Below are 17,937 nucleotides of genomic sequence, written 5' to 3' on the forward strand. Positions count from 1 at the left end.
TTGTATTTTTCGTGTCTTTTTTTTTTGCTTTTTCAGTTTCAAGGCTCTAAAATGGCTGCCAAATTTAATGTATCATTCATTATCCCGTTCCTAACCTACTGGTAAATCGTGAATTTCACGGGTAAACAGTGTGGCGCAGATTTTGAGGTATGGTTTTTAGCGACAACATTGGTGTAGTAAACCACTGTATCAGGATCTCCCATCCCACCTAGAATGCACTCTATAGGAAGTAGAGCAACTACATTGCTTCGACGGAGTTTTAGTACGTCTGCAGCTCTTCGAGTTGGTCGGCAGCGTGCTACCTCTGCTCGTTTGGCTCCCTTTGCCGATTTCGACATCAATGATCTAGAGGAGTTCCGATTTGACGATCAAACCACGATGGGTCATGAAATGATCACCAATATTAGGGAAATTCGAAGCTATCTTAGAAAAGCAAAATACGAGATACCGACATTAGAAAGTTAGTACCGCTGTTTTGTTACTATTTTAAGGGGTGGCTTTTTGGGTGCTGTCTATCAGTGATTCTTATATTTTTGCAACATTTTTTTTTAGAGTACCGTCAAGAATTCGTTCCCCCCAAACCCTCACAAATCATATGCCTGAAGACGCACAATTACATGGGTGAATCCCATCCAGTTGAGCGTAAGGTTGTAGCTACGATCAAAGTTGATTCCCTTGGGCTTACTCCCGTTGAGAGGCACAAGTTTTTACTGCTTTGCGGTCCGCGCTATAATCCTGAAAAGGAGGAGGTGTGCTTCTCATGTGAACGGTTCCCATATCAAAGTCAAAACCGGAAATACGTATCCGACTTAGTGGAGAGACTGTTGGCGGAGGCAAAAGTAATATTATAAAGAGATTGACTTGAAAGACGTATGATAGATGGGCGAACTAATCCTCTGGCCACACTACAGGATAAGACGGACACATTTGAGGACATTCCGCTCGATTTAAGACATGTGAAGCAGAAGAAGGTGAAGCTAGAGTTCCCCAAGGAATGGGAAAGACCGGTGCAAAAAGCACCGAAAAACGAAACAGCAAACGCATAATACAGAGCTAATAAAGATGAACTATTTATCAAAATTGGTTATACACCGTCTTTTTTTGACTTTTCCTCTCTTCTGCTAGCAAGAAAAGCACCACCGACACTAGACTGCATAAATATTACATCTGAATCTTTTCAATCAATAACCGTGCACTTTGTGTAACGGTGATACCGAATCAGAGTGGAGTTCATATGTGAGGAAATGATGTTTATTAACGGCGCTCATCTCACCCCTTCCTTTACTCTCTTCCGAGTTTTACTAAAGAGAGCGGTTATTTTTCTGTTTTCATTTTCTCCATTATTAATTGATTACTTTTCCATCCCTCACCTTTTTTTTATCCTCCTTCTTTTTATCGGCCTTTCTTTTACCCTAACCCTTCTGGGCACCCTCATCTCCTCTCTCCCTTGTTGTTGTTGTTGTTGTTGTTGTTATATATACTCTTTTTTCATATACTTAGACAAGCTCAATACTGCCGTCTAGGTAGCCTATTTATTCTATTTTCTTTACTCCCCCCTTTTTTTTTCCCGCTTCCACTGAGTCCCTTGCAAGAATTGATACTATTCTTAGTAAGATAGTCCTAATAAAAAAGCGCCGATGAAAATATCTAACTCTATTGCATGTTAGCCCATGACGGACATTGCTCCCCGGCCTCGATCAGCTCGAATCCGCAACGCCTCTGATCGTAGTACCTCATCCACCGCTTCCTCGACCAAGCCCGCTCCCACTCGCCCAGGGTCCGCCCCACCGCCGGAGGAAGGGAAGCAGCAGCAGGCAAAACGACGCAAACGCTCGCACACTTCCGACCAGGCCCTATCCATCTCTAAAAATCAGAGTCCGATTGGGCAGCATTTCCGTCATTCTTCCAATGTGGAGCATCAAGCGAATGGAATTAATGCGGAGCTCTTGTGCTTGGAGCAGATATTGGAGGAAGCTCGGAGGGACGAGCTTGCCGCGGGAAATGTTCCTTCGGTGCAGGCGAGGCAGACTCGTCCTGTAGACGAGGATGATAGCGACTATGACAGTGAGTTGTTACCTTGGATAGGGGGGTGCTCTGCTCTTACTAACGATTTTTGCAGAAGACATCGGTGAAATGAATATATTTCCCGTCAATGAGGCGAATCCTCTCAGCATGGAGCTGCTCTCCCGTGCACGCCGAAAGCGTACCCGCACGATTACAACACCCTACCAGACTCGTGTTCTCCGAAAAGTCCTCGCGCTAACTGCTTTTCCCTCCACTCAGATGCGCCGGATGCTAGCCGAGGCCCTGAACATGAATCCTCGCACCGTGCAAATTTGGTACCAAAACCGGCGCCAGAAAGAAAAGTCGAACCGGGTCACCACGCCGCCGCTATCTCAAAAGGCGGTCACCGCTCGCACTGGGAGCGTCCAGCCATCGACGCAGATGACACTGGAGCAGAAACAGTCGTCGCCCAATCTATTTTTCCACAACATGACCGTGACCAGGCAGGAGCATGGCCCTACCACTTGTGGAATTCGTACAACCATCTCGGCCGGCGAAAAGATGGACATGTCGGGACTAGAGAAGGGGGACAAGGCGGAATCGCCTGCTACTAGCACAACCACCCCCACCTCCCATGATCCACTGGATATGTTAGCTATGGCTGCGCTGGATCGCGCGAGGCTCGACGGAGAGACCCCCACTCCTCCAGCCACGGCCTCCTACTCTACGGGACCGGCTGAGGGTATGGCTGGCCGTGAAGGCTCGCCGTCTCGCTGGCGGCCGTGGTGACAAAAGAATTTGCTTTTGCTCATCTTTTATACTACGCTATTTATTATTTATTTTCTACCTCATTCTTAAATGTCTTAGAACGGGACACAATATCGTATCCCAGTATGTGTGTGTTTTTTAGTGTGTGTGTGTGTGTGTTAGTGTGAGTGTGTGTATTTCTGATCCTTTTTGTCTTTATTTTTTAAACCTTCAATAGTTTGTAATATACACTGGTCTTTCTTTTTGTTAAATGAGCTAGACCTAGGCTCAAGTAATAAAAAGATTAGATTAGGTTGTTGTTTGAGCTGTGATGTTTCACTCAATAAAAGGCTATTTAATAGTCGAGGCCATTACGAAGGGATGCGATGGGGGCCGTCGTTTGGTTCCCAAGCGACCCAACCCCTATTTCTCAGCCTTGCAAGATCTCGTGACTCCAATGTCTCCTTTAAGTTGCTTGCACCCATTGACGTCCGATCACCCAAATCGCTTGAGTTGATCGATAATCTCCTATCTGATTGCCGCCGTGGCTCCTTGAGTACTAAGCGGCTCTTCTGGGGAGAGATACGAGGAGCGTGTGAACAAAGAACTCTAAAGCTTCACAAGGACGGAGCGAGCGCCAAAGCACACGGGAGAGGGCGGCCATATCAACAGGAAGAATAGTTGAGCTTCCTTGGTTTCTCCACGGCTTGTGCATGGAAGCTTCGGCCGTGGAGTGCTGGAGAGTTCTCCCGCACAGGGGGCGAATCTACAGCAGAGTTCATTTACTGCCCAGAGTTTCCCTGATGACCAATCACATTTGAGAGTCTGGTGGGTGGATCTCCTATGAAAAAAATTCACTCCAACACTGATGGGACGGATCTTAAAGCTAATAGACTTTGTTGTTATATATTATTTCTCTTGCATTATTACTAAACATAGAGGCCATGGTAACGTGTTCTCTGTTGAGGTGATTTATGATCGAGCCACAATCTCACTTGATGGATATTTAGAATGTACTGAAGCCAATACAGCGGGACAAGGTTAGACAGTTTGCCAGCTTAACCAATGCGAGGTGCGTACCTATCTATTTCCACCGTAGCTTAATATGGTTTAAGTTGGGTGATTTCCTACCAGTGAGCGTACCGCCATTCGCAAGCTACGTCAACATAATTGGAGCCTCGAGATTGCATTGGATGCCTACTTTAATGACCCGACCAATCTTGCGGGATCGAATGGTGATGGAGTGGATATGGCCAAACTGACACAGGTGTTTGAGACATATAAGGGTATTGCCTTTTGGCCGTTCTCGCTGGAACCTTTCTCATGTCTGATGCGTGATTTGCACTAGAGCCCGATGAGGACGCCATTTTGGTGGATGGAATGGTGCGGTACTGTAACGATCTAGATGTCGATCCAGTCGACATTGTGATGCTGGTCATTGCGTATCATTTAGAGGCAACAAAGATGTGCGAATTTAAGCGATCAGGATTCATTAGGGGGTGGGCGAAGCTCCGGTACGATTCCCTTGGTTTTTTTATCATGTTCCATGACTATTTTTATGTATTTCCTGGTATACAACGCAGGTGCGACTCTATTGAAAAGATGCGGGACGCCGTTCCTCGCCTCCGTGACTCGCTCAAAGATGAAGCCATTTTCAAGGAAGTATACCATTTCACCTTCACTTTTGGACGTTCCGAGGGTCAGAAGAGTCTGCCCTTGGATATCGCGATCGAGTTTTGGAGATTGCTACTTGCGGGGCGCTTTCAGCACCTAGATTTGTGGATACAGTTTTTGGAAGAGAAGCATAAAAAAGCCATTTCGAAGGATACTTGGAGCCTTGTAGGTGAAGCATTCACTCACCACTTGGATCCGGTGATGGCTCATCCTATGTATTATTCTAGTTGCTCGACTTCATCCACCAGATCAACGAAGACTTGTCGAACCATGATCCCGAGGGCGCATGGCCTGTGCTTATTGACGATGTAAGTAGAGAGCTTCCCATTTTCCCCAGCCTCCACCGATACTATTCTGCCTTCTTCCAACCGATAGTTTGTCGAGTATGCTCGAGAGAAGCTTGCCACTTCAAGCTGAGTTTTGCGAGGGATCTCTCTGCTGTTTGATTATTATGGGGGATATAATGATACTGAACGGAAATATAGTTTATCTTTGTTTGACCCAGGCCTGTTTATATAATACACTTCTGAGACTATTCACTTTCCAACCTCCTTTCTTTTGTTTGCCGCCACCTTTTCTTTCCTCTTCTATCGACAACCATGGGGTACGCTCAAATTCGAATCACTATGTTCTTTTTTGGGAATGGACTGATAAAAAAAGTAATAATGTACTACTTTTGCTGCGCCGCTTTTGCCGCTCTCTTTTCTTTCCCCCACGTATATCACACGTTGAATTCTTGAATCTGTGAAGACCACTTTGTTGAAACATTCGCTCCACTCCAGTTGTTCACACCCAACCCTTGTAAAATTTAAATCATTGCGAGAGAAGGTATGCCTCCATTTCCTTCATGTCTGGCCATGAATGCTTTTGCATTTTCTTTAGATCTTGAATTTTTCACACGCCAACCATTTTGTACAAGTTTTTTTTTATAAAAAAATGAATTTCATGAAGTGGCTGTCTTTCTATCTATAATTCACTATTTCACGCCGCTGCTATTTTTTTATTATTAGGACCAGTGTCAAAGGATGACCGCTGATAAAAAACCTAAGCTAATGTGGGTGGACTATTTTAAATCAGACAATCCTTTTTTTTTGGCTTGCCACTTATTAAAATTTGAACCAAATATAGCGACAATTCAGGAGTCCCCTCTACCTCCCAGGCTGACCCTGATCATGACCCTGCTACTGCGATCTTACGCAAGAAAAGTGCGCCCAACAAACTAATTGTAGACGACGCCACCAACGATGATAACTCAGTCATGTGCCTCTCCACGGCAACCATGGAGAAGTTGCAGCTCTTCCGTGGGGACACGGTCTTAGTGAAGGGCAAGAAGCGCCGGGACACAGTGCTTATTGTTCTTGCCGATGATGACTGCGACGATACGAAAATCAGGATCAATAAGGGTAATGGAAAGAAATGGCCGATTCTAACTATAGGTGTACTAATGAGCCTTTGTATGTGTAGTCGTACGAAATAATTTGCGCGTTCGCCTTGGCGATGTTGTATCCGTGCATCCTTGCCCCGATATCAAGTATGGCAAACGTGTGCACGTACTTCCTATCGATGACACAGTGGAGGGGGTTACCGGCAACCTGTTTGAGGTGTACCTGAAGCCATACTTCCTTGAGGCGTACCGTCCTGTCCGAAAGGGCGACAATTTCCTTGTGCGCGGAGGGATGCGAGCCGTCGAGTTCAAAGTAGTGGAGACAGACCCGCCGGAGTATTGCATTGTGAGTCGGACTGATTTTGGCGGAACGGCTATAAGGTTATGCTGATCTTAGTGCTATCCTAGGTCGCCCAAGATACAGTCATTCATTGCGAGGGAGATCCGATCAAGCGCGAGGATGAGGAGGCTAACTTAAACGATGTTGGATACGATGATGTTGGCGGCTGCCGGAAACAGATGGCCCAGATCCGCGAACTTGTTGAGCTGCCCCTTCGGCACCCACAGCTCTTCCGTTCCATTGGAATCAAGCCGCCGCGTGGCATTCTCCTCTACGGCCCCCCTGGCACAGGTAAGACTCTGATCGCTCGTGCCGTAGCCAACGAGACGGGCGCCTTTTTCTTCCTTATTAATGGTCCGGAGATCATGTCGAAGATGGCGGGAGAATCGGAGAGTAACCTGCGAAAGGCCTTTGAAGAGGCGGAGAAGAACTCGCCGGCCATCATCTTCATCGACGAGCTCGATGCGATCGCTCCGAAGCGTGAGAAGACGAATGGTGAGGTCGAGCGTCGCGTGGTATCACAGTTGCTCACCCTTATGGACGGGATTAAAGCGCGGTCGAATGTGGTGGTGATGGCGGCCACCAACCGCCCCAACAGTATTGACCCCGCCCTTCGCCGGTTCGGACGGTTCGATCGTGAAGTGGACATTAGCATCCCCGACCCGACCGGCCGCCTCGAGATCCTGCGAATTCACACCAAAAACATGAAGCTGGGGGATGATGTTGATCTGGAGCAGATTGCCGCGGAGACCCACGGATATGTTGGGGCCGATCTGGCGAGTCTATGTAGTGAGGCGGCTATGCAACAGATCCGCGAGAAGATGGACCTCATTGATTTGGACGAGGACGAAATCGACGCAGAGATTTTAGACTCGCTTGCGGTGTCGATGGCCAACTTCAGGGTGGGTTGCAGTTCAGATGCTGTGTTTTCGTCTTTTTTTTTTATTTGCGTAGTTGTGGAGAGGATCTTCTTGTTTAACGTATTTTTTTTATGTTCCGATTCACTCTTTCTAGCATGCGCTGAATGTGAATAATCCCTCGGCTCTTCGCGAGACGGTGGTGGAGGTCCCGACGGTCACCTGGAACGACATCGGTGGGCTTGAGAAGGTGAAGCAAGAGCTCCAGGAAACGGTGCAGTACCCGGTCGAGCACCCCGAAAAGTTCCTCAAGTTCGGGATGAACCCCTCGAAGGGAGTGCTCTTCTATGGTCCACCGGGATGTGGTAAAACATTGCTCGCCAAGGCCATCGCCAACGAATGCCAGGCCAACTTCATCTCGATCAAGGGGCCCGAGTTGCTTACGATGTGGTTCGGTGAATCGGAGGCGAATGTGCGCGATGTGTTCGACAAGGCGCGGTCGGCGGCGCCGTGCGTCATGTTCTTCGACGAGCTGGATTCAATAGCCAAGGCGCGTGGCTCGTCGCTTGGCGACGGGGGAGGCGCAGGGGACCGTGTGTTGAACCAGATTCTGACGGAGATGGACGGCATGAACGCGAAGAAGAACGTGTTCGTCATCGGGGCCACCAACCGCCCGGACCAGATCGACCCGGCGCTTTTGCGCCCCGGGCGATTGGACCAGCTGATCTACATCCCTCTGCCGGACGAGGCCTCACGTCTCTCGATCTTGCAAGCGACGCTGCGGAAGTCGCCGGTTGCGCCCAATGTTGACCTTGGCCACATTGCCAAGTCAACCCACGGGTTCTCGGGGGCCGATCTCACGGAGATCTGCCAGCGGGCTTGCAAGCTCGCCATTCGGGAGAGTATCGAGGCGGAGATAAGGCGGGAGCGGGCCCGGAGGGAGGCGGGAGGCGATGCGTCGGCGGACGCCATGATGGAGGACGACCAGGATGTCGTGGACCCGGTCCCCGAGATCACGCGCGAGCATTTCGAGGAGGCGATGCGGTATGCGCGCCGGTCAGTCAGCGACAACGACATCAAGCGCTACGAGATGTTCGCGCAAAATCTGCACCAGTCACGCGGATTCGCCACCTTCAAGTTCCCCGAGGGCGGTGTGGGCGAGGGCAGGCCGGGGGGGTCGGGGAATGCCGCGTTCGGAGAGGAGGCGGGCGACGACGATTTGTATGCGTAAACTCGAGCGTATTGAGCCAGTTGAGTTTTAGGACTGCGGTGGCGGCTTCACTACCTCACCCCTCCGCCTCCCCCCCCTTCTTGCTCGTGGCCTATGCTTATGGGGAAGCGAGCCGGCCTCCCCCTTTGATGATTCGTATGTTTTGTAAATGAAATAAAGTGTGCACCGAATGAATAGCCAACACGGACTCGCTTTTTTTTTTCATTGCTTCTTCTTCATATTGTTTCCAAAGTTTCTTCTCGGGCCCCTGCGAAGTGACACGGGAATATGTTAAGAGGTTTTGGAAGGACCTCGCGAATTTTCACGACCACCCGCAATAGGCATGAATAATATGAAATGCACAAATTACTAGAGCCATCGGGGCCCCCCCTGCTGTCAGTGCGCAAATTGCCCGTGACAGTGAGCCGCGGCTTATTCGATAAGCTACCTCCCGTTTCCTGTAGCATCCTGAGCGATTGTTCATAAGGAATCCGCATAGTGTATGCCATGAAAATAAGCCGAGTCGAGGGAGGGCCTGAAACCTGCAAAAACGGTGGGGAGAAAGAAAAAAAATCGTTGACAGAGCGCAGAGCTGACAGCTTGGCTCCTTCGCTTCCATGTGACTGGAGTGTACCGCTTTTACCCCACAAAAATTGGCTCAAAGCCTAAAACTAAATTGAGAAGTCACGAGTGACTGGCTCGAACTTTCTTGAGAGCCAACTCAATTGGCCTTGTGTGCGGTTTTCCACCTCTTGGTTTCCAATCTATCCTTGCTGATCTGAAACGCTACTAGGAGATAAGTAGAAAGAGAGAATGGTCGACTTTGGACAGCGTCTGCCCCCACCGCCCGACCAAACCCAACTCAGCGGCTACCTTTCCAGCCTAACGCCAGAGCAGACCGACAAGCTTGCCGAGCTCTGGCTGCTGGTGTTTCGGCTCTACACCGCGCAACTCATCGACCCCGAGGAGCGGCCGAGTTCCTCTTCCTTCTTCGGCTTTTTTGCCCGCGAGGAAGCCCCCTACCGGTACGTCGACGACGAGGGCGAGCCCCTCTTCCATGATGTATCGCAAATGCTGCACGACGTGAGTCCGGAGGAGCTTCGCGCCTCGGCATGGGGCGCCATCATGCACGATCCCCCCGACAGCATTTTGCTGCGATTCTTGCGGGCCCGAAAGTGGGACGTTCGCCTTGCACTGAGGATGATGTGTAGCACCGTGCTGTGGCGGCACCGGGAGAGGATCCTGGACCTGGTGGAGCGGGGGGACAGCGGAATGGAGAAGCTGTACGAGGAGCGGGGAGAGCGGGGGTGGCGGTTCCAGTGGACGAGCGGGAAAAGCTACTTCTTCGGGCTGGATCGGTGGAGCCGGCCGATCTGTATCATTAATGTGCGCTTGCACTTCAAGCGGGACCAGGACGACGAGCCCATGAAGAAGTTCACCGTGCTGCAGATTGAGAGCGCGCGGAAAATGCTGACACCGCCTGGAGAGACGGCTTGCGTTATCTTCAACATGACGGGGTTCACGCTGGCCAATCTGGTACGTATCTAGCGAGAGTGGGTGGCAACGTGAGGCTGAGGCTTACTAAACCGATCATTTTCCTTCTCACCCTAGGATCTTGCCTTTGTGCGCTACTTGATCCAATGCTTCGAAGCCTACTACCCCGAGTGCCTTGGCGCGTGCCTCATCCACAACGCACCTTGGATATTCGAGCCGTGCTGGAGAATGATCCGCCCTTGGCTGGATCCTGTGGTAGCGGCCAAGGTAATTCATTGCATTCTTCCCCACTCAGCTCGCACTGAGAAGATGCTCACGAGGCCGGGCCGATTTATGTAGATTCGCTTCACCTATGGTGTCGAGGGGCTGGCGGACTACGTCGAACCCTCCCAGCTGCAGGAGGAGTTTGGCGGCACCAACCCGTTCAAGTGGGAGTACATCCCTCCACGGGGGGGAGAGAACCAGTTGATGCAGGACACTAGGGCAAAAAAAGAGCTGCTTGAGAAGGAAGAGAGATTAAGAAGAGAGTTTGAGCAAGTGACACGAGAATGGGCGGAGGCCAGGCTGTGGAAGAACGTGGAGAAGGCGGAGCAGCTCTGGCAGAAGAGGAAAGAGGAGCTCAATCCAAAGTTGAGGCAGATTGCGTTGGACTTGGATCCATACATCAGAGGCCGTGTAGTGTAAGTATGGAAGCTTTATTGCCAAGCCTTGACTTTGCGAGCAGAGAGAGAGTAAAACTCGGGTGGGGTTTATATTTTAGATATCATCGGTACGGCTTCATCACGCCCGAACAAACGGTGAATTTTAGTGCCAACCTCTCCGGGGATAATGGTACGGCCGCGCCCGCCATACATGCCTCCCCCGGCGAAGCAATCACACCCGCCGCTTCAGCAGCTGCTGTCGCGGACGCCTAGAGCTAATTCAGATTCAAAGCATCATGGTGTTCCTCTCTCCGTTTTCTTTATTTCTTAAAGTTTGGTTAATTTTGATTTTAATGTAATGCGTTGCTATTACTTTTTATTGCTATCTCCTCTCCCCTTAAACAGTGACCAGCCCTAAATATAAATTGAGTGCTTTTCAAAATGGAAATGAAAGGATGACGTCTATGTTCGAGAAATTCCTCCAGCAATAATTTCATTTCCACTTCAGCACTAAGCCCATCCATCTGTTCTTGCGACTCAATCTGACCGATCAAAAAGAACCAATCCCTCCCTTCTTTCTTATCGGAGCAGCACTCGTACACTAGAAGAAACGGTTACCTATGGCCAACAATGAAGATAATATACCAAAGACTAAGAAGCCAGCCAGTAAGATGATGTCAGCATGGTTAATCGAGAAGCTCACGATTTAACCCCTCTGATTCATAGATACCGCCTTTAAGCAGCAACGATTAAAAGCATGGCAACCATTACTAACACCCAAAACGGTGCTCCCAACTCTGTTTTTGGTGGGCATCATCTTTGCCCCCATCGGAGGTCTCCTATTGTACGGGAGCAGTACGGTATGTCATGGGATTATTCGATTGCTCCTCGATTTCATCTAATATGAAGCCCCATCTACTCTCCCCAGGTTTCAGAACTTGTCATTGACTACACGAGCTGTCTGGATGGAACTGCAGGCGAATTTCGGTCGATTCCATCCTCGTCATTCAAACACACATTTGTTCTCTCTGGCAATTCTCCGGGAGTTAATCCAAGATACAAACATGAGCCATACATTCCGCCACCAGAGAGGAATCCGGCCGGCATCCCGGTCGAGCGGTGCACGATTCAATTCGATTTACCCGTTACACTGAAGGCTCCGGTGTTTTTGTACTACAAATTAACGAACTTTTACCAAAATCATCGGCGCTACGTAAAGAGCCTGGACCTGAACCAGCTTAAAGGGGAGGCGCTGTCTGCGGCGGCACTCCAAAAGTCATGCCAGCCCATAGATGTCTCGCCCGAGGGACTGCCCTATTATCCATGCGGCTTGATTGCAAACTCGATGTTCAACGATACCTACTCCGACTTTAATCGAACAAGTGGTCCAGTGACCGGGGCCACCTATGTATTTAAACAGGAGAACATCGCATGGCCCTCGGACCGTACTCGCTATGGCAAGACCAACTACGGGCCCGACAATTGTCGCCCCCCTCCTAACTGGGCATCGCGCTATCCCGGAGGGAAATACACTGCCGAAACTCTCTTTGACGTCACCCGAGATGAGCATTTCCAGGTTTGGATCCGCACCGCCCCTTTCCCATCCTTCCGCAAGCTCTATGGTCGCAACGATGCAGAGGACATGCAAGCCGGCACGTACAGCGTGGACATCGACTTCAACTATGATGTGACTAAATACGGGGCCACCAAATCCATCGTGATATCGACCACCAATGTCCTCGGCGGGCGAAACTCGTTCTTGGGCGGGATCTATCTGGCGGTAGGCTTGATTTGTGTCATCTTGGGGGTCGCGTTCACCGTCCGGCACTGTATCAAGCCTAGAAAACTGGGGGACCATTCTTTACTGGTATGCACTCCTATTCATAATAGTGCCCTGTCTTTTTTTATGTTTTTCGTTTAATTTGGATTCCAATCCGATACTGACCGCCCTTGGATCTTCCACTTGGATTTAGACATGGAACACGACCACAACCGCTCCCGTACAATTTATAGACCAAAAGGAACGGAAATCGCTGTTCAAACGAAACCGTGGTGATTGAGCTTGACCTTGTTACTAATTTTCTTTTTTAGCTTTCCATAAACTTACCTAGGTATATCAACTTTTTTTTTCTTCTTCTTCCTTATTTCATGACTCACCATCTCGGCATCCTCTCCTTCTTCACTCTCTTTTGTTGCTTACTTTTGTTAGTGTATACATATTTGACTTTTTTCATTTCACCTCCCCCGAAAAATATATATATATATTATAAAGTCACCCCACTTCTTCCCATATAAGTTGGGGACGTTTGGTTTAATTTTAGTTCATCAACATAGTATATATGGATATAGATATGAGTGTGAGCGAGGGCAATTATAAACTACTGAAATTCAGAAAGGGGGAGGAGATATTTTGAAGGGGGGAAGGGGTGGGGTAAGAGGACAGAAGATAGTAAAACAGACAGCAAAAAAAAAACGCAGCAAAGATCTTATAATTACAGTGGATCAGACCGTCCCCAACTTCTTCATTTCCTTTGGTATTTCGTCGAAGGGGGTGTCCCCGCTGACCTCGTACTGGACAATGTCCGCCAGCTGCGCGAGCAAGTTGGGCGCATCCTCTAGGCACTCCACTATGCGCTGCTCCCACTCGTCATCGCTGTCGAGGACATCTTTGGGGGCGAAGAAGGTCTGCTTGAACTTCCGATACGCCTCGCCTTCCTTCTGCGTGTCCTCGACGGCTGTCTCGCTCTTTTCGTCCTTCTGGGGGGACACGTTGAGATCCAGGCATCGCCGGGCATTGATCCAGAACTGCGGGTAGGCGCGCTCGAAGAAGGCCAGTTTGAAGGGGTAGCGTCGGATGTCCGCGAGGCGGAACTCGCCCATCCTAGCCGCCAATGCCTTGCTGGGCTCCTTCTCCCACTGCTCGCGGCGGATGCCCTCGTCATGTAGCTCGGCCTCTCCGCCCTTCATCTTCTCCGACGCATCCGTCTCATCCTCCTTCTCCTCCTCCTCCTCCTCCTCCTCCTCTTCGTAGCCGACCAGCAGTTTAAACTTCTGATAGTAGGCTGGCGATGAGACCAGCAGCTCCTTCACGCGCTGAACCCACTGTACATCGTTCACGGCCTCCCGCGGGGCCAAGAGCACCCGCTGCAAGCGCTCCCAGTCCTCTTCGGAGAGCGAGTGCTTCAGCAAATCGAAAAAGTCCGGGTTGGCCTGCATCAATTCGCGCATCTCCACCTCTCTCTCCAAGAGGGCGACGCAAATCTCGTCGGGCAGAATCTGCGCGGGAATCTGTGGGGATTTGGCGGGCTCGTCGAGCGGCAGCGAGTCGGTGTTCACCGCGAGCGACCGCGCGGGGAGGGCTTCGTTCGCCTCCGCGGGGTCGTCCGCGTCAAGAGCGCTGGGTGGCGGGGGCGGCGAGGGGTGGCGTTGCATAGGGGCATGCGGGGGGGCCGGTTCGGTCGCGGTGTCGGGGAGGATAAAGGAGACGCTTGGCTTGCGGTTGACGCATTCCGGGGGGGTTGGGTGTGAGGCGTCCATGGGGGGTGGGGTGCGGGGTCGGGGGGAGGGAGAAGTGTAACCGTGGAGAGCTAATATAGCGGTGCAAGGGGGGGCTCCGAAGAAAAATAGGAATAGCGAGGAGCAGTGTGGAGAGAGGAAAAGGTCGGGCGAGGAAATGGGAGGCAATCGAAATCGAGACGTGGCCCGGGGGCGTTACGTCAAGAAATGAAAATGCCTTAGCGAGAAAATTTTTGTTACAAGCGGAAAACAGTCGATCCTTGGTCACTGTGCAACGGAGTTCGCCAGAGTTGCCCTTTGCTCTGTGCAGAACTGTTTTTCTTGATTCAGATTCAAAATTCCTTCTCCATCCCCCAATCTCCCCCCTCATCCGGCGGGCTCGTTCTGATCTCTTCTCTGAAAGCTGGCTCTTTCATCTCCCCTATTCTCACCCTTGTATCCCCCCCCCTCCTCCCCTCGCACCGCCCCAACCAAGCCCATTATGGTGGAGCTCTCCTCATCGAATGGCCGCCCCCCCTCCTTCACATGGGAGGACGCAGAGCATAGCCGGCTCGCTGCATTTTCATATCCCCCCGAGAGCCCCGGCGCCGCCCAGGCCCCCCGATCCAAATCTCCACCCATTATCCTCTTGCCAGCCTCCCCCGCCATTTCTAAGCCGCAGCCGCCCCCCACCCCTGAGAAGAGCGAAAGAGACCCATCTCACAAACCAGCAGAGAACAAGCGCAAGAAAGCGAATGAGATGGCCCTGATGCAGCAGGTAATCGATTTATTGTGTGTGAATTATTTTTCGTTGCTTTCCTCATGCCATGGCTGTCCTGCCCTCCCCCTTGGGCTAACCACAGGAACAGCTCCGCAAGCAGGAACTTGCCCAGCAGCAGTGGGAGCAGATTCTGGCCCAGCAACACTCCTCAAACCGTCAGGATACTACACGCCGACAAAACAAGATCTCGAAAAAAATCCGGCCCCGAGATATCTCTCTCCCGCAGCTCATCTCCACCACCTCCACCATCAAGACGATCCCCATCACCCCGACCCGCGAAGAACACGGCCTGCGCCAATCCATGGAATCCCGGTCGAGTGGCGAACCGCGATTCAGGTGGATAAAGCAGAACCTCCTGAAGCACTCCTCTGTATCCGAGGATGAGGATGGCAGCGCGTACGCAATACCGAGATCCGTGCCGGCCCACTTGTCTCGGTCCGGGCGAGGGATACTTTCGAAGCTCTCCTCGCCTGGAAAACGGCGCGACGAGAAGGAGCATGCACCCCCCCTAGGGGTTCGCAAGTTCTTCAGCCACGAGAGCCTTCGTTCGCAATTTTTGGCCGACCAACGCGACTCGCGCACCCCCCAGGCCACTGAGCGGACAGGGGCGCGCGAGGCGAACGGCTTCGCTCAGCAAATGCTGGAGAGGTCCGCCTCGACCGGCTCGACTTACGAGGCCAGTCGGCGGTCTGTGATGTCCAACGCTTCCTTGTTGGCGGCTCCGCAGAACGCGGGGCCCACCCGGCGGAGAGCGGCGCCCCCCAGCCGGCTGAACACGGGCTCGCTGATGAACATCCATGTCACCACCCAGGTGGTGGTGGAGGATGAGGATGGGATCACGGAGGATTCCGAGGATGACGCCCACGCTCTCACGCCCCAGCGGCCCGCCCCCCCTATACCTGACCACGCCGACCCGACCGCCCGCGTCGTGCGCAAAACCCTCCTCTTCACCAAGCCCCCTCCCCTACCCGGACCGGTGGCCGCGGACCCCTCTGGTGGCCCCAGTCATCGCGACGGCCCGGCCCCGGAATTGGCCGACTCCCCTCTCAGCCAGCAGTCGCTGAAGCGCATGATGGCCACATGGCGCACCATCCTCCGTCCCGATGAAAAGACGGTCAGCGTGGGCGAGGGCATCTCACCAAACGAGATCTCGACCACGACGCGCTTGGAGGAGCCATGTGCCCGGGGCAGATGGGTCATTGCCAACCTGGGGGACGGCGAGGTCTTGGGGTCGCCGGCCTCATCGAAGCACCCCTCGATCGTGTTTCCAACCGAGGTGGCGGCCGCGGAAGCAGAGCCCTCCGACCGTGGCGGTACTCTCGTGCGAGAGGGCAGCGGCTCCTTTAGGCCGACGGACTTGGGCGGCCATCCACGGGAGAAGAGCAACCTCTTGGACATTCACGCGGGCGGCTCTTATGGCAGCCGCTCGCCTGACTCGCGGCTCTCCTTCGCCTCCACGTCGAACCGGAGTACTAGTGAGAGCATCGACGAGTTTTACCAGCACTACTACTACGAGGATGCGGACGAGGACGAGGACGTCGCGAGCGACGAGGGCGGGGCACGGAGCGAGGACTACGAGCAGCTGGAAATGCTGGAGTATAGCGACGGGAAAGTGGTTTGGAGCGTGGCCGGGAGTAAAAGTGGAGTCCTCCGGCTCGATCCTCTCGAGAAGGAGGGCTCCGACGGCGGGGAAAAGCGAGTCATCAGGATGATCGAGCGGATGGCGCAGCGAGTCCAAGACCACGAAGTCACCCTCCGCCAGCACCGTGAGGGGCCGAGACGGAATCCCGCGGACCGAATGTCACGCCATCGGCTGGATCAGATACCGGATGCCGGGGCGGACAGAGTGGTGACCGATGTATACTATGCGCATAGCAACCTTGCCCTGCCCCGTCTGCTGGATGAAATGGTGCGCGTGCAGGCCGAGCAGGAGCGGGTCATGGCCAAACCGAAACCATCACCTGAGAAACAGGGAGCTTGGCAAGAAACCCGGCTGGTGGGGGAGGACTCGGAGCGGCTAGACAGGATGATGAAGGAGCTGGAAACTGTACTGAAGTAACACCGCCCAGGGTGTCTATTTCCTTTTTTTTTTCATCTTTATTCTATAATTGTTGGTTCAATTCTCTTTCCCTTTTTTTTTATTACCGCTGGGTGGAGCAGTGTGTTTTACAGTTTGCTGTACAATATATATTTATCCGTGTGTTGTATGTCTGAATTTTTAATCTCTATTTCCCACTATACTCTTTTGTTTTTAAGCTTTTTTCCAGCATATATTATGAATCATGGGTTGTGGCTTAGGATTTGATAAACAATCCGTTTTGTAGCGCAGCATATCAGTTCCTCTGATTATCTCATGAGTTTTTCCGGTCCTTCCACTTTGCTTTGCTCTTCCCTCCCCCCCCCCCTTTCGTAGAATAAACATATACGGCCCGTCTTTTCCATTACCCTATCACATCTGAAAATGCTTCGCTCGGTATTCACTCACAACATCGGCTTGATCTCGCGCCGTGCGCCCACACCTGCCCTCGCTGCGGTTGCTCGCCGTGGATACCACGAAAAGGTAACGAAAACATAAACATTGATTTATAAGAGACGAGATCCGCTTTGTCGGAGCTGATCTTTCGCCCGTTCCTTCTACCCTGCATCCTAACGATCTCCTTCCTCTCCATTTTCCCGCGTAGGTCATTGATCACTACGAGCGCCCTCGCAATGTTGGTTCTCTGCCCAAAAACGATCCCGATGTCGGCACCGGACTTGTCGGCGCCCCCGCCTGCGGAGACGTGATGAAGCTCCAGATCCGAGTCGATGAGGCGACGGGGAAGATTGTGGATGTGAAGTTCAAGACGTTCGGGTGCGGATCTGCGATTGCCTCATCCTCTCTCGTGTCGGAGAAGGTCCGGGGACTGAGCCTGGATGAAGCCGGCCGAATCAAGAACACCGAGATCGCCAAGGAGCTGTGCCTGCCGCCCGTGAAGCTGCACTGCTCAATGCTGGCGGAGGATGCGATCAAAAGTGCCATTCAGGACTACAAGAGCAAGAGAAAGCCCGCTGCCTCGGCGGCCGCAGCCGAGTCTGCTTAAGAGAGGGCGACGCGCGCGTCCATATTCCTTCTCTGTACGGTCCCTTTTCACCCTTGTCTCCATGTACGAAACACACGCGGGAAGCGGTCCAAGGAAGGGGATATAGGTTGTGTATTTTATATTTTATTTGAATTGGTTTGAGCCGCTTTTTCATTTCTTTTCCTTTTTTTTTTTGGATATGACCTCCAACTCCCGTTCGCTCCTCCCTTTTCTCTTGTTGTGCGCCGGAG

General features: G+C 51.9%; 9 protein-coding genes across 9 annotated transcripts; 8 read left to right on the plus strand and 1 right to left on the minus strand.

Moving 5' to 3' along the window:
* Positions 1 to 213: 213 nt before the first annotated feature.
* Positions 214 to 1,046, plus strand: VTP21DRAFT_165 (mitochondrial 37S ribosomal protein mS35; the record flags this gene model as incomplete). The annotated part of the gene is made up of 3 exons (XM_069391760.1): positions 214 to 460; positions 553 to 839; positions 912 to 1,046. 3 exons carry the CDS (start codon positions 214 to 216, stop codon positions 1,044 to 1,046), a joined length of 669 nt encoding a protein of 222 aa, XP_069256544.1.
* A 624-nt stretch (positions 1,047 to 1,670) lies between these two features.
* VTP21DRAFT_166 (uncharacterized protein) lies at positions 1,671 to 2,793 on the plus strand (the record flags this gene model as incomplete). Its single annotated transcript, XM_069391771.1, has 2 exons — positions 1,671 to 2,064; positions 2,120 to 2,793. 2 exons carry the CDS (start codon positions 1,671 to 1,673, stop codon positions 2,791 to 2,793), a joined length of 1,068 nt encoding a protein of 355 aa, XP_069256545.1.
* Positions 2,794 to 3,695: 902 nt separating this feature from the next.
* VTP21DRAFT_167 (uncharacterized protein) lies at positions 3,696 to 4,842 on the plus strand (the record flags this gene model as incomplete). Its single annotated transcript, XM_069391782.1, has 7 exons — positions 3,696 to 3,698; positions 3,762 to 3,823; positions 3,886 to 4,037; positions 4,100 to 4,265; positions 4,335 to 4,590; positions 4,653 to 4,733; positions 4,801 to 4,842. The coding sequence occupies 7 exons, from the start codon at positions 3,696 to 3,698 to the stop codon at positions 4,840 to 4,842; spliced, it is 762 nt and encodes a 253-aa protein (XP_069256546.1).
* Positions 4,843 to 5,450: 608 nt separating this feature from the next.
* Positions 5,451 to 8,237, plus strand: VTP21DRAFT_168 (uncharacterized protein; the record flags this gene model as incomplete). The annotated part of the gene is made up of 5 exons (XM_069391793.1): positions 5,451 to 5,479; positions 5,554 to 5,828; positions 5,890 to 6,155; positions 6,218 to 7,051; positions 7,164 to 8,237. 5 exons carry the CDS (start codon positions 5,451 to 5,453, stop codon positions 8,235 to 8,237), a joined length of 2,478 nt encoding a protein of 825 aa, XP_069256547.1.
* A 792-nt stretch (positions 8,238 to 9,029) lies between these two features.
* Positions 9,030 to 10,624, plus strand: VTP21DRAFT_169 (uncharacterized protein; the record flags this gene model as incomplete). The annotated part of the gene is made up of 4 exons (XM_069391804.1): positions 9,030 to 9,752; positions 9,828 to 9,977; positions 10,050 to 10,390; positions 10,471 to 10,624. 4 exons carry the CDS (start codon positions 9,030 to 9,032, stop codon positions 10,622 to 10,624), a joined length of 1,368 nt encoding a protein of 455 aa, XP_069256548.1.
* Positions 10,625 to 10,971: 347 nt separating this feature from the next.
* On the plus strand, positions 10,972 to 12,411 carry VTP21DRAFT_170 (uncharacterized protein; the record flags this gene model as incomplete). The annotated part of the gene is made up of 4 exons (XM_069391816.1): positions 10,972 to 11,017; positions 11,078 to 11,211; positions 11,280 to 12,218; positions 12,325 to 12,411. 4 exons carry the CDS (start codon positions 10,972 to 10,974, stop codon positions 12,409 to 12,411), a joined length of 1,206 nt encoding a protein of 401 aa, XP_069256549.1.
* A 442-nt stretch (positions 12,412 to 12,853) lies between these two features.
* Positions 12,854 to 13,888, minus strand: VTP21DRAFT_171 (uncharacterized protein; the record flags this gene model as incomplete). The annotated part of the gene is made up of 1 exon (XM_069391827.1): positions 12,854 to 13,888. The coding sequence occupies one exon, from the start codon at positions 13,886 to 13,888 to the stop codon at positions 12,854 to 12,856; it is 1,035 nt and encodes a 344-aa protein (XP_069256550.1).
* A 460-nt stretch (positions 13,889 to 14,348) lies between these two features.
* Positions 14,349 to 16,686, plus strand: VTP21DRAFT_172 (uncharacterized protein; the record flags this gene model as incomplete). The annotated part of the gene is made up of 2 exons (XM_069391838.1): positions 14,349 to 14,624; positions 14,710 to 16,686. 2 exons carry the CDS (start codon positions 14,349 to 14,351, stop codon positions 16,684 to 16,686), a joined length of 2,253 nt encoding a protein of 750 aa, XP_069256551.1.
* Positions 16,687 to 17,088: 402 nt separating this feature from the next.
* Positions 17,089 to 17,707, plus strand: VTP21DRAFT_173 (uncharacterized protein; the record flags this gene model as incomplete). Its single annotated transcript, XM_069391849.1, has 2 exons — positions 17,089 to 17,187; positions 17,309 to 17,707. 2 exons carry the CDS (start codon positions 17,089 to 17,091, stop codon positions 17,705 to 17,707), a joined length of 498 nt encoding a protein of 165 aa, XP_069256552.1.
* Between the last annotated feature and the right edge of the window lie 230 nt (positions 17,708 to 17,937).

Source organism: Calcarisporiella thermophila (assembly GCF_041956535.1).
Source record: "Calcarisporiella thermophila strain CBS 279.70 unplaced genomic scaffold VTP21scaffold_1, whole genome shotgun sequence".
NCBI lineage: Eukaryota > Fungi > Calcarisporiellomycota > Calcarisporiellomycetes > Calcarisporiellales > Calcarisporiellaceae > Calcarisporiella > Calcarisporiella thermophila.